Raw genomic sequence first — 12,969 nt, 5'->3', positions numbered from 1 at the left:
TTACCAGTCCTGGATTTTCTTGATGGTCCCTCATTCACTTACTAACTGCTCAGCTACTGGGATCTGATGAGATGAGGCTTGCCTGAGCCAAAACAGGTCTTACCCTTAGGCCAGGGAAGCAGAAAATGCACTATGGCCAAATCAGGCAATGTCCACAGTCTAGGATTTAGTTATAGAGCACGTCCTTTGCACACAGAAGGTCCCAGATTCAACCCCTGGCATCTTCAGCTCAGAGGGTCAGGTGGTAGGTGAAATCAAATACTTCTGTATAAGTCCTTGGAAAGTTGCTCCCCACCCAAGTAGGCGATACCGTTCTTGATCAATTAAGCTCTGACTCTGGGTCAGGCACCTTCATTTGCCAGGTGTGGCAGCTACCTTTCCAGACAGGGCTTCAAAGATGTGAGCAAAGCATCAGTTCCTTATCAGCAACCTGTAACCCTTTTGCCAATCCCACGTGGATCTTCATGTCTATGAACAGTTGTCCCAGGATAGCCCTGGGTGGGAAGACCTCTAAGGGAGTCCAGGGTTCCTACAAAGAGTCAGGCGATGGTGAAACCACTTCTTTTCGTCTTCTGCCTTGGACATCCACAGGGTCGCTTTACGTTGGCTGTGACTTGCCTGCACTTCCTATCCCCTATGAACTGTCAGCTTCAGAACCGTAAAAGGACAATTGAGGTCCACATGCGATGCGGTTTAAAGGGATTGCTTCTGTAAGCAACTGCCTACTTCCTTGAAGCCCCCTCACTGCTCACCCTCAGAATACTTAAAAAGGGATTTCTTTAGAGATGAGAAAGAGGGTGATTGTCTTGAAAGGCAGCCTCCCTGTGCAGAGCTGGGGTGGTCACACAGGTGGGGCCGTGAACACAGGGGGCTTGCTGAGAGGGAGGGGCAGATCTTTCTATGACGGAACGTTCATACCTTGAAATCTCATTCTTCAAAGGAAAAGCAGATATGCCACCATTTCTTAAAGGTGGCTTTTCTCATTTTCCCCTGAAAGATTCTCCAGTGTGGCCAACGGTTGCTCTGACTACAGCCTTGAATGCAATTGCAAGAAGGGGCCTTCGGAATGCTAAATGCCCTCCTCACAAAAGCCCTGCGAGGCTTTCCATGTGGGGGAGCTAAGGCCGTGGTCCTCCTGAGCACGCTTACCAAGGAGAGCAGCCAAGATGATTAAGGCTTGGAGTACCTCTCCTAGGCTGGAGAGCCTGGAGCCTTTCTATTTAGGGGCGGGGGGAGAGATGATAAGAGTTTTTTAAAATTATGCACAGAGCCAAGACGGTGAATGGAGAGAACTTCTTCTTCTGCTCCCACAGTTCTAGAACTAGAGCAGGGGTAGTCAACCTGTGGTCCTCCAGATGTCCAGGGCCCACAATTCCCATGAGCCCCTGCCAGCATTTGCTGGCAGGGGCTCATGGGAATTGTAGTCCATGGATATCTGGACTACCTCTGAACTAGAGGACAAATGAAGGGAGGCGTGTCTTAACTCACAGAGTATTTCAGCTGTGGAATTCACGTCCTGTGGATGCAACAATGCTGATTCCTGTAGACCAGGGGTTCTCAACCTTCCTAATGATGTGAGCCTTTAATACAGTTCCTCGTGGTGACCCCCAACTATCAAATTATGCAAGTGTTCTTTCACAGAAATTAAACCAAAACTGACCAATGGCCTGAAGATCCATTGTTCATGATTGTATCTAAATTGTTTTTTTTCCCGAGGTTTCTCAGTTCAGTTATGACTCTTGTCCCACCATGTCGATATCGCTCTATTCTGCTGCTTCAGACAGACAAACACACTGTCTCGATCTACAAATATTTAATGCACTTTGTCTGTGTGTGGGTGTGTATTTTTATTTTTATGTGCTACCTTTCTTCCAAGAAGTGAATGGAGCAAGACTGTTTTGACCACAGTCTTGCTCCATTCACTACGCCACACAGATATCACATACAATATAATCAAATATTCAGAAAGCCAGGATGAAGTTTGAGTCCAATAGCACCTTTAAGACTAAGAAAGTTTTATTCCAGGTATAAGTTTTGGTGCATCTGTATCTGATGAATGTGCACGCACATGAACGCTTATACTTGGAATAAACCTTTGTTGGTCTTCAAGGTGCCCCTGGACTCAAAATTTGTCCTGTTGCTTCAGACCAGGCTATCTCAACGAGGGTTTCATGAAATCCTGGGGTTTCCTGACAGCCTTGGAAGGGTTTCCCAAACGGGTAGGAGTAAAATAATGTTAAATATATTTTTTATATTTGCCAAACATTTATTGGGTTACATGGTCATGTCGACCCACCCACCCTGCCCAAACTGGCCAATGATGGGCCTTGGGGGGTTGGGAAGGGGAGGGGCCCTGGGTGGGCATGTCCTCAGCTGTGCTTCCCAGCCATATTCTGCATGGTCACGCCATTCTTGGGTTCCTTGAAGCCTGAAGAATGTTATAGGGGTCTCTCAATGGTAAAATGGTTTAGGAGGGCTGCTTTATCCCAGGGGTAGTCAACCTGTGGTCCTCCAGATGTTCATGGACTACAATTCCCATGAGGCCCTGCCCTGCCAGCATACAGAATTGTAGCCCATGAACATCTGGAGGATCACAGGTTGACAACCCCTGCTTTAGACCCACACGGTGATCTACCTGAATCTATAAAGATAACCAGTAAGGCTTGGTGGGGGAATTCCTGGTTGGGTCTATGATTCCTGCTGAATTCACAGCAGAGGTGGGAGTTCAGTGGGGGAATTCTCAGCTCAGGCTCTGCTGGGCCAGTATGGAGTAGTGGCCAGAACATTGGACCAAGATCTGGGAAAGGCCAAATCCCCAATCTGCCATCAATGTCCACTGGGCCAGTCTTTGTCTCTCAGCCTAACCTACCCTGACAGGATGGTGGTTGTGAAGATAAACACAGAGGAAGGAAGATCAACATTGTAAGCCACTTTAGGACCCCTGCTGGGGCAGAAATACTGAAATAAATACATTGTCCTGGGCCAAGCAGCTGCATGTAAGCCATTTGCCGAAAGTCCGTCTCCCCCCAGAGACAGGGAGAGAAAGCCGGAGGGGATCGGGCACAGCTGGCTGCCTTTGCTGTTTATGGATGCTTACCTGAGCTCTCTGTTAACTAATTTTCCCTTGGGGTTGGGAGGGGGAGGAGCAGGGCTAATTAGAAGCCAAGGAGATACGAGATAAGCAGAGATAAACAACAGATGGAGAAAGATGGCCAGAGGCTCTGCAATCCCCTGCAGCTTTCTCTGCTAGTCTCGTGGGGGTACTGATGAATTCTCAGCTCTAACAGCCCAAGTTGGCCATGTTCGTGCAAGTCATGTTGGGTGTGGTCCGGCCCGTATCCACTCTCGGAGGGGAAGACCTGGCGATGAACTTCTCAGATTTTACAGCCTTTTCTTTCTCTCCTTTCTTTTCCTTTGAAAGGATCATCCATGAAGATGGCTTCTCCGGGGAAGATGTGAAGCAGTACAAGCCCGTGGTCTATAGCAACACGATTCAGTCTTTGGCAGCCATTGTCCGTGCGATGGACACCCTGGGCATTGAGTACGGAGACAAGGAGAGAAGGGTAAGTCAAGGATGCAGGAGAGACCCATGAACAAATGCTCTGAAAATGGCTCATTCCTAACTGGGTGGGAGGGACACACCTCAGCTTGTGTGTTCCTATTGTAAGTACATGTTGGGGCGCAAGAAGAGCATTGCAACACTCCAGACAGACATAACGGACCTACAAGTAGCACAAACTGCGCAGGCAATTAAATTATGCGGTCATGTACTTGCCTGCCCACCAACAAGTCTACATCTGATGCCTTTGGGCCAATGCCTTGTGTGACACTCAAATAACAGGTTACCTAGGTAAACTATACAAGGTAAGTGTTGGCTTTGAGGCAGCTTAAAAGCTCAGTGTTCGCAGGGAAGTGCAGGGTCGAGACAATGGAAGGAGCAAGCTGTGTTGCAGAATCACGTGGTGCCAATCTGACTATTTCTTCAACGTTAGGAGGGAAATATCCCTACCTGTAGAAGACTAGTTTGTCAGGGAAAGGATACAATGGAATATGTCTCCCTGAAGTGCTAGTTGTCTGTAGGCTGGCACTTTGTTTTCATTCCAAGGAGCATTGAGACATACTCTCTCTCTCTCACACACACACACACACACACACACACCTGCAGACTGAAATAAGAAAGCCTGGCAAAAACAGTAGCAGATAGATCACCTGATTACGTGCATCAGGCAATGTCAGACAGGGCTATCGATTCATGCTAAAGGGGGCTTGAGCAGGACATCGCTCACACACAAGGACCTGCTTTGGGTTCCAATATGGATTTGAATCCTCGAGAGAAAAGGGCCCCTTGAGATCATTTGAGGCTGTTGCAGTGGGGAGTAGCATGGGGAGGGGGGTCAGCCTCCTGAGCGGTGTTCTTGAGCCCTTTCGCATTGCCAGCTTCAGCAATGCAAGAAGGAGGTGGAAGACAGCACTGGGACTTGGCCACAAGCAGATAGGACATCATCTGGATTCCCTTTTCTCTTAAGGTGGCCTTCTGGTTGCTGACCAGAGCATGTCAGTCTCAATCTGACAAAGATAAAGCCATCCTCCCAGTGACTTTCATAAACTGACATCAGGCCTGGACTTAGACTACAGCAGGGATGGCCAAACTGTGGCTCTCTAGATGTCCATGGACTACAGTTCCCATGAGCCCTTGCCAGCATGGGCAATTGGCTGGGACTCATGGTAACTGTAGTCAATGGACACCTGGAGAGCCACAGTTTTGGCACCTGTGGACTATAGTGACTCCGGTAGAATTGCCCTGTGAACATTCTTATGAGAGCTTACTCTTTCGGGGGGGATGACATCTGTTTCCCAATTGTACTATGCTAATGCTACCCTGTCTCTGCAAGTCTTGATGCTTCTCCAGAGCTTTCCCTGGTCACCCCTTTGAACTCCTGTAGAAGGATAGACCATGAAAGGGATGTTCCTGTGCCTTAAGGCCTTGAGTTAGTGTTCCAGTTGTGCAGTTGTGCCCTCCAGGGTGTCCAAGTGGCATCTGGTTGTAATCTGTACAACATCTGCATAAGGTCGAACCACTTTCCAGTATCCCTGGGTCGCAGCTATGGTCATTCCTTATGGCCATCTAGGTTGTGTACCTGGCAAAGGTGGAATTCAAAGGGGGAGATTTCCGAGCCTGTTCGATTCCCTGTGCCTCTTCAGTTATACCCTCTCTTATAACAGAAGCAAGGGAAAGGCTCCGTAACAAAGGAGAATTCGCTGAAATTCCGAATCTTGGAGTTCCTCTGCCTGCACAGGTCATCATTCCTGCTCTGGCGAGCCTGGACAGCCTTTCAATATTTCTGACTCAGTTGCTTGATGACTCCCCCTGCAGATATTCGCCTTAATTACTGGAGGTGATTCTCCAGAGAGGAGTTGTTCCTGGAGAAGCCGACCAATTATCTTTCTCTTGCCAGTTGGTCCTGTGTTGTTCTAGCACTGCGGTTTTTGTGCTGCAGGAGAAGCACTTGTTCCCTCCAGTGGGCCTGTAGCATTGGCGAGCAGTCATGGCAGGCCAAGCTCACAACGAACGTTTGGTTCACACATGCACTGCAATGACATGGTGCTTGGCCAGAACTCACGGCTGACTGTGTGAACGGACTCTGTCTAAAAGTACTGTGTCGAAGCTGAGCACGAATGGCTCCACCCGTGACATTAGATCTGTGACGCTGGTTGGTGTGCGCAAATAGCTTGTAGCTATTCAGGGGGTCATGGACAAGGGAACCAGTTCAGAAAGACTCCAGTGCTGAAAAGGAGATACTCTGGGAATGGTATCTAAAGCTGCTTCTATTATTATTATTATTATTATTATTATTATTATTATTATTATTATTATTACTACTACTATTATTAGATTTATAGCCCGCCACTCCCTATGAGGATAGGACAACTTTATCCATCTTTGCTAGAAGCATTACTGCTTAACTAGGCCTCATCAGTAATGTGGAGGTTTGCGGATTTTGCACTAAATGCTCTTCAGAAACTGGAAGACTGAAGGGTCTATAACAGGGGTAGTCAACCTGTGGTCCTCCAGATGTTCATGGACTACAATTCCCATGAGCCCCTGCCAGCGTTTGTTGGCAGGGGCTCATGGGAATTGCAGTCCATGAACATCTGGAGGACCACAGGTTGACTACCCCTGGTCTATAACATGGATTCCCCATATATCCTATTTTTAAAAGAAATGTACTTGAGATTCAAAAGGGGAGTGCAGAAAGATCTTTCAGGAAGCTACCGGGAGTAAAGAAAGGAGGCGGTCAAAGTTTTCTGGAACTCCAGGCACTTTCTCTAGATTCTTGTGTGATATCACTCATCATTGGAGGGCAGGAGGGGCTGTGGTTGTGTGGTCCAGCATCTGCTTGGCATGCAGAAGGTCATAAGTTCAATCCCTGACCTTTCCAATTAAAGGATCTAGTAGTAGGGGATGTGAAAGACCTTTGCCTGGGACACTGGAGAGCTCTTGCCAGTCTTGGACAATGCTGATAGTGATAGATCAAAGGTCTGGTGCTCTATAGAACAAATTAATTGCATAGAAGATCTGCACAGACAAGAGAGGAAGCCCGGGAGAATAGTGGGGCTGAAGGACCAAGAGGGAGCATCAAGGAGGAAGGGGACAGGCAGAATCTACTTACTCCCCCTTCATCTTTCCCTCTTGCCTCCCTTTCAGCAAACCATTTCTAACAAGGTTGCTGTGCTCCTGGTGGGTCCATTGCCCAGGCTGTGTGCATGGCTGTTTTTGCTCCACCTGCAAGTTATCCTGCATTGGGTGGTGGGCAGGGGGGATAATTAGATGCAACAAGAGGAGGAGGAAAGCCCCGGCAGGCAGGCAGGCAGGCAGATACGTTTGTCCTGCGTTCCGATTGCCATTCCAACAAGATTAGCAAGCATGAAATCCAATTCAAGGCAGGTTCTGCGACATAAAAAGGAAGCAAGAAAAAGTCTATGCATCCTCAGATGCAAATAGGTCAGGGAAAAGTTCCTTTGGCATTCCTTGTCATCATGAAATGGATTATTGTAGCTCCTTAGCAAAACCTGAGTTCTAAGGCTAGGCACCCCATATATATATTTTTTAATATAAAAAAGGAACAAGAGAGCAGGCAGGTCTTTAGAGCGGAGGATGTACAGTCAGGAAATTGATTTTTCAGCTCTTTCTAAATGGGAATCGAGAATGCCGGGTAATGCTTTTTGGATTGCCGTCATGCTCATTGCGGTCCACGCATGTCGGTTCCAGAACTAAACGCATAATTGGCAATGCAGAAGGCAGAATGGTTGCTGTTCTTTTTTCGGTTTCGGGGGCACTGCTGTGCCAGCTGTGACTTCTTCAGCTTTTTTCCACCAGGATTCAGAAGTGTTTTCATAACGGGGTGTTCATGGTTGGCTCACTGGCAAACTGCTTGTTTGTTCCTCTGCACTTCCCTTTTTCAATCCGGGGTCCCTTGCTTGGGATTGGGGGTCTCGAATGGTTTATTTTGAAGAATGACATCCCACCTTTCCATCATTTAGCCCTTGCCTCCAAGAGAACAAGGGCTGCCGATTCCATATGCAGATCTCCCAGTCTGCCTCTAGCTAGCAGATTTGCACTGATATTCAGGTTGAGGGGCTGGAGCAGAGGGCCGATACCCCTTGGTATTGCCCCACAGTGACAGCTGGTCGTGCTGCCTTGGTGGCATTGCCCAAGTATGAACAAGGCTATTTTCCACGTTGCCAGCTGTGATATCTCTGTGTACTTTCACCACATGTATTGATCGCTGCAAAGGTTCATCTGCAAATATGAATGGCTACAAATCACCGTGGCTGCTAGGATGGCCACCTCCTCCCTCCCGCCCCAGAGGCAATATGCCTCTTCATATCACTGCCCATGAAGCACAGGCAAAAAGATGTAGTTGCAGTCTTCCTTCTTGAGGGCTCCCTACAGGCAGCAGGTTGGGCACTGTGTGGACAGAATGCTGGACTTGGGTGGGCCTCTGGTCTGATCCAGCTGGACGCTTCCTATATTCTTATGCTCACTGCATGTGTCTGCTCGAGGTTGAGAGCCAGGAGTCATCTGGATGGAACCAACACGGCTAGATCTGAGATGTTGCTCCAGCTAAAGTGAGCTGAGGTCTTAAACACTCTTGCAAAGAAGGGGAAATGCCATCCCTCCCGGAGGAAGCAAATAGCTCTTAAAGGTGCAATGCCTGGTTGTGGCAGTGAGTATTCTGACTGGGCCGAGCTTGTTCTATGCATAACTGGGATCGAGAGGTCAGTTGCAGAGAGACCCAACTGCAGTGACGGAGGGTCCAGGGTCCAAGGGTTCTTCAGACAACTGGGCTGTATCTCTGGGTTGACTAAGATGCCGCGAGGCTCTCTGCTGCCATGGTGGTATCATTTGCTCAGCCTCACTGGTGTTTTCAGCCTCTTTGCTTGGCTTCTTCCACCGCCATTGGGTAGAAGAACTGACAGCATCTTTTCCTCCCCTTTGTCCCTGCAAGTAAAAGGTGGAGAGACTTTTCTTTTTCAGGGCGGGGGGGGGGGGGACAAAGGACCTGACCATTGTCCAAAGCAGCCTGGCTGTTTTCAGTTCCATGGTGGAAGGGGAAAGGGGTGATAGGAACTCCACCCCTCCCGGCAGGAGTTGGCTCTGTGTGCACACCCAAATGGTCACCACAAGGCTTTCTGATGCAAGCTACACAAACATGCACAGTGCCCCAAGTTGTTTTTTAAATGTAGGTTGTTGGCCAAATGGTGGGAGCAGCTGCTGCCTAATCTGTTGATGCGCATTCAAATGTGCTGTCCAAGGGACCTTTGACTCCTCTGCCTGCCTCTGAGCTGACTGTTTAAACAAGGGCTTTTAAAGCCCTGAATGTGCAGCTGAAACACCACCCAAAAGGTTATGCTTGCCTCTGGGTGGGAGGGAGGGAGGAAGGGAAGCAACCGAAAGCATTGATTTCCCCCACCCTCCTACATGCAAAATTAAAAATTTTAAAAGGATGAGATCGGGGGGAAGATATTTTGGAATACATCCAGGACAAATAAGGACAGGCCCCAAGCCCACTGCTGTGGGTTTTTCCACTCACGGTAAGTGAGCCCTGCCCTCAGTTCCAGCCCCCCCCCCTCAAGAAACTGAGGAGAGGGAATAAAAACGACCACAAAATGGCCTTCATAGTTATTATCAGTGAATGACTCCCCAGCTCTGTGATCATTACCATAGAGTTTAGGGGAAATTCCTAGAGTGTTGTCCAGAATTGATGTCACATCTTCCTCAAATTCCATCCTCTCCAGGAACTGCTCTCAAAATCTTCCAGCATTGGCTGAGGGACTGCTAGCAACCCCAATTGTTGGGATTAGCAGATACCATGATGCTGGCACTTGTATAGTTTCTTATTTGTTGCACGTACTTGCTCTGCTATGTGTTCTACTTTCCTTGAAAGTCCATCTTAACCGTGCAGTGTGCCACAATGTTCCACCCATCTACTTGCTTTTCCCCCACTACTTTCCAGATGCATATGTGTGCACTGCTAAATCACTGCAAGAAGACAATCTTGATGCAATCCTACATATTGACTACATCGAGGTACTTTTTGTGCATTGTTTTTCTGATGCACATGTGTGCACTTTCTGATTGGGGCAATATGCGAAACAAGTCTCAACAGAACTGATTGTATAATTATATTGAGAGTTCTTTTGGAAAGTTTTGATCTCCACTTACAATTACATGTACATCATACAAAATGCATATTTCGGTCATAATTATAGGAAACCTGCTCTTGTGCAACATTCTTTCCCCGAGCTCAAGAAAATTGCTAATCTATGTGAGAAAGAAAGGTGTGAAAGAAATGAAGGAATTGAAAAATGCAGCCAACTGTTACAAAATTCAGATTGCCATATGACTGGAAGGTGTGGAAACAAGGCCCAGAATTCAGATGGGGAACAAAAGGAGAATAGCAATGCTTCAAATAAATAGCAACATATTCCCCATAGCTCCTGTGAAGAGTGATTAGAACACATCCATGGCAGTTTATTGGTCATGGTACAAGTGTGGATATGCAGTGACATTCTTGCTTCAATCCTAACAATCCCACCAATGGTGTGATTGCCATTTCCCTACAGCTGGGTCACATGATGCTTCTCAAGGGGGGAGCTGATTTTGTGTAGGTCACTGGTTCTCAACCTTCCTAATGCTGCAACCCTTTAATACAGGTTCTCATGTTGTGGTGACACCCCCCCCCCCAACCATAAAATTAGGCAAGTGTTCTTTCACAGAAATTAAACCGAAACTGACCAAGGGCGTGAAGATCCATTGTTCATAATTGTATATAAATTGTTTTTTTTCCAGGGTTTCTCAGTTCAGTTCTGCCTCTTGTCCCACCAAGCCGATCTCACTCTTTTTCTCTGCTCTAGACAGATGAATGCTCTATCTCGATCTCCCCCGCAAGGCTATTGTGTGGCTGGTCCCCCCCCCCGGCCAAGCAGCTTGCCCTGCCACGACCCCTGTGAAAGGGTCGTTTGACCCCCAAATGGGTCCCGACCCCCAGGCTGAGAACCACTGGTGTAGGTTTTAGCCGTATTCATGCCACTCTCCTGATACCAACAGGGGTAGGAGCCACATGATAAATCTTCACCATATGATTCTTCCTTTCATACATGACCAGCGTAGTTAACTTGAGAACCAGGGGGAGAGGGAGGGATAATTGGTGCATGGAAAGCAGAAGTGAGAAAATGCAGAGAACAGGTTGTGCTAAGACTGTACGTGCACAGTTCTGTATAGATACATCCTGTGTACAGAAGACCCACACGGAGATTAGAAACAAGGCCAGTACTCACCCCTCCTTACGTTTGCAGCCCTGGTTTTCAAGTTGTCTGTAGATGATAAATAACGTTTTCCCCTTTGCCAGAGTGGAATTGCCTCTAAGGTTCCTAAGCAGTCCGGGGACACTGAAAACAAATAGATAACTCTACCGAATCCAAATGGTAGATAAAAAAGATCCTGCCTCGTTGGCTGTTTGCTTTCACAGGCAGTCTTGTTGCTAGGAGCAATCAGTGGCTCAGAACTGGCTGATGGCTTTTAAATATCAAGGCTGGAGAGCCAAGAGGGCTGAGCTACACAGTCCTTGGGAGATCGGTGAGAATGAAAAAGGACAGCAGGGGTGTGCTGCTTATGCATTCCCAGGACTTTCTTTCCCCCAAATCCCCTGCTAGAGAGCCCCCAAGGCAGAAACACATATATTGAGTCTCTGTGTCAGAGATAGTTTCAGGAAGGCATCTATGGATTGCTCATTCTGCATAGGTTGGATAAAGCCATTTCAATGCACTTCTGCAGGAGAAGAGCTAGATCTGCATCCAGCAACAGCTTAGAGACCAATAAGCTTTGAAGGGCATACGTTTCTGAGAGTCAAATCACTCTGAGCACTGATTCTTGTATACATATACCACTTCCTCAAAATATGACTTGTGTGCTTGCAAAGCACTTAAAACAACCATTAGGCAGGATTCAAGGCATGAAATTTCCCCAATTTTTTTTTCAGTCTCTTACTTCTGTTTGAATCTTTCCCTCCCTTTCCAGTGGATAATAAAAGTTCTGGCAACAAGATTCTCAGCCATTATGTGGAAACATCCTCCATAATGGCTGGAGCAGTGGCTGTCAAGTCCGGGAGACAGACCCCACATGCTATGCTGCCTCCGCTGCTGTCACTGCCACCTGTCTGCACCCTCCTGAAGGCTTGGCCAGCCTCGGAGGACAGGCGGTAGCGAACGGGCCTTGGCTCTGGGCCTTGCCAGCCGCCTCCATTACCGTTAGTTCTTCAAGGCTGCCCGCACTCTCCACCTACTGGTGCACTCCCTGAGGCAGGACTATGAATGTCATGTCCATAGTCACACCTGAAGGGCTGTGCCAGTAGATATTTCCACATCAAAAACTTTTATCAAACCAGGATTTGTGGGCCAGGTCCTTGGTTGTCCAGGCCTCTTATCCAGAGCCAGCATGGGGTCGTGGCTAGAGAGTTGGACTAGGTGCTGGGATAACAGGATTCGGATCCCCACTGTGCCAAGGATGCTGGCCGGGTGATTTTGAACCAATCACATGCGCTCAGCCTAACCTACCTCATAGGGTTGTTGTGATAAAATAGAGGCAAGGAGACCAATGGAAGCTGCGTTGTGTTGCCATTGCCGAGAAAGGCAGGATATCAATTAAGCAGATGAAAATAAATAAAATAGAGGGCACAAGGTGTGTATTCACCAAAAAAAACCCTATAGTTCTCTGGTGTCCAGTGTTTTGAAGAAGGGGACATTAGGGACAAAATTATGACAGCTGTCCAGCTGTTCTGTTGGCTTCCAGCTGCACAGCAAATACCAGAATCAATCATGTTTAATGGATGCTGGATTATCTACACAGCCAGCTAGAGCTTTGCCATTAATTGATGAAAGACAAGCCTTCTGGGCTAGCCAATCAAATGGTAGCTTTGCAAGACACTGCTAGTTCTTTGGAGGCACTTGTTGGGCCAAAAACAGCCCTTCTGGGTGTCTGCCACGATTCCATGGAGGGGGGAGAAGCAACACTGAATATGCCATGGGGTACAAAATTTGTATTCCTGAGGATCTCAACTGTCGTTTTCTTTCTAGCCTTTGTAAGTCCAGTGTAAGGTCTAGCCTTTGTAAGTCCAGGTTCTCAACTTGGGGGTTACGACCCCTTTGGGAGTCGAACAGCCCTTTCACTGAGGTTGCGGCAGGGCAAGCAGTTTGGCCAGGAGGGCGCCATCCACACAACAGCCTTGCAGGATAGATCTAGAGAGTGTGTTTTAAGTAGATTGGCAGAAAAGAGTGAGATCGGCATGATGGGAAAGAGGCAGAACTGAACTGAGAAACCCTGGGGAAAAAAACAATTTGTATACAATCATGAACAATGGATCTTTTCACCATTGGTCCAGTTTGGTTTAATTTCTGTGAAAGGACACT

General features: G+C 47.7%; 1 protein-coding gene across 3 annotated transcripts in view; it reads left to right on the top strand.

Moving 5' to 3' along the window:
* Positions 1 to 12,969, top strand: part of GNAO1 (G protein subunit alpha o1) — a 184,021-nt gene that overhangs the window by 67,530 nt on the left and 103,522 nt on the right. For all 3 annotated transcript variants that reach the window (XR_013226583.1, XM_077310437.1, XM_077310438.1), the window contains exon 3: positions 3,422 to 3,563. Coding sequence is in view for 2 of the 3 variants with exons in the window: in XM_077310437.1 (XP_077166552.1) it covers positions 3,422 to 3,563 (142 nt within the window). In the remaining variant the exon portion in view is untranslated. The remainder of the gene's footprint in view (positions 1 to 3,421; positions 3,564 to 12,969) is intronic.

This window comes from Paroedura picta, chromosome 14, assembly GCF_049243985.1.
Source record: "Paroedura picta isolate Pp20150507F chromosome 14, Ppicta_v3.0, whole genome shotgun sequence".
Taxonomy (NCBI): Eukaryota; Metazoa; Chordata; class Lepidosauria; order Squamata; family Gekkonidae; genus Paroedura; species Paroedura picta.
Note: the sequence above shows the minus strand (reverse complement) of the source record. Positions and strands in the feature narration are given on the sequence as shown.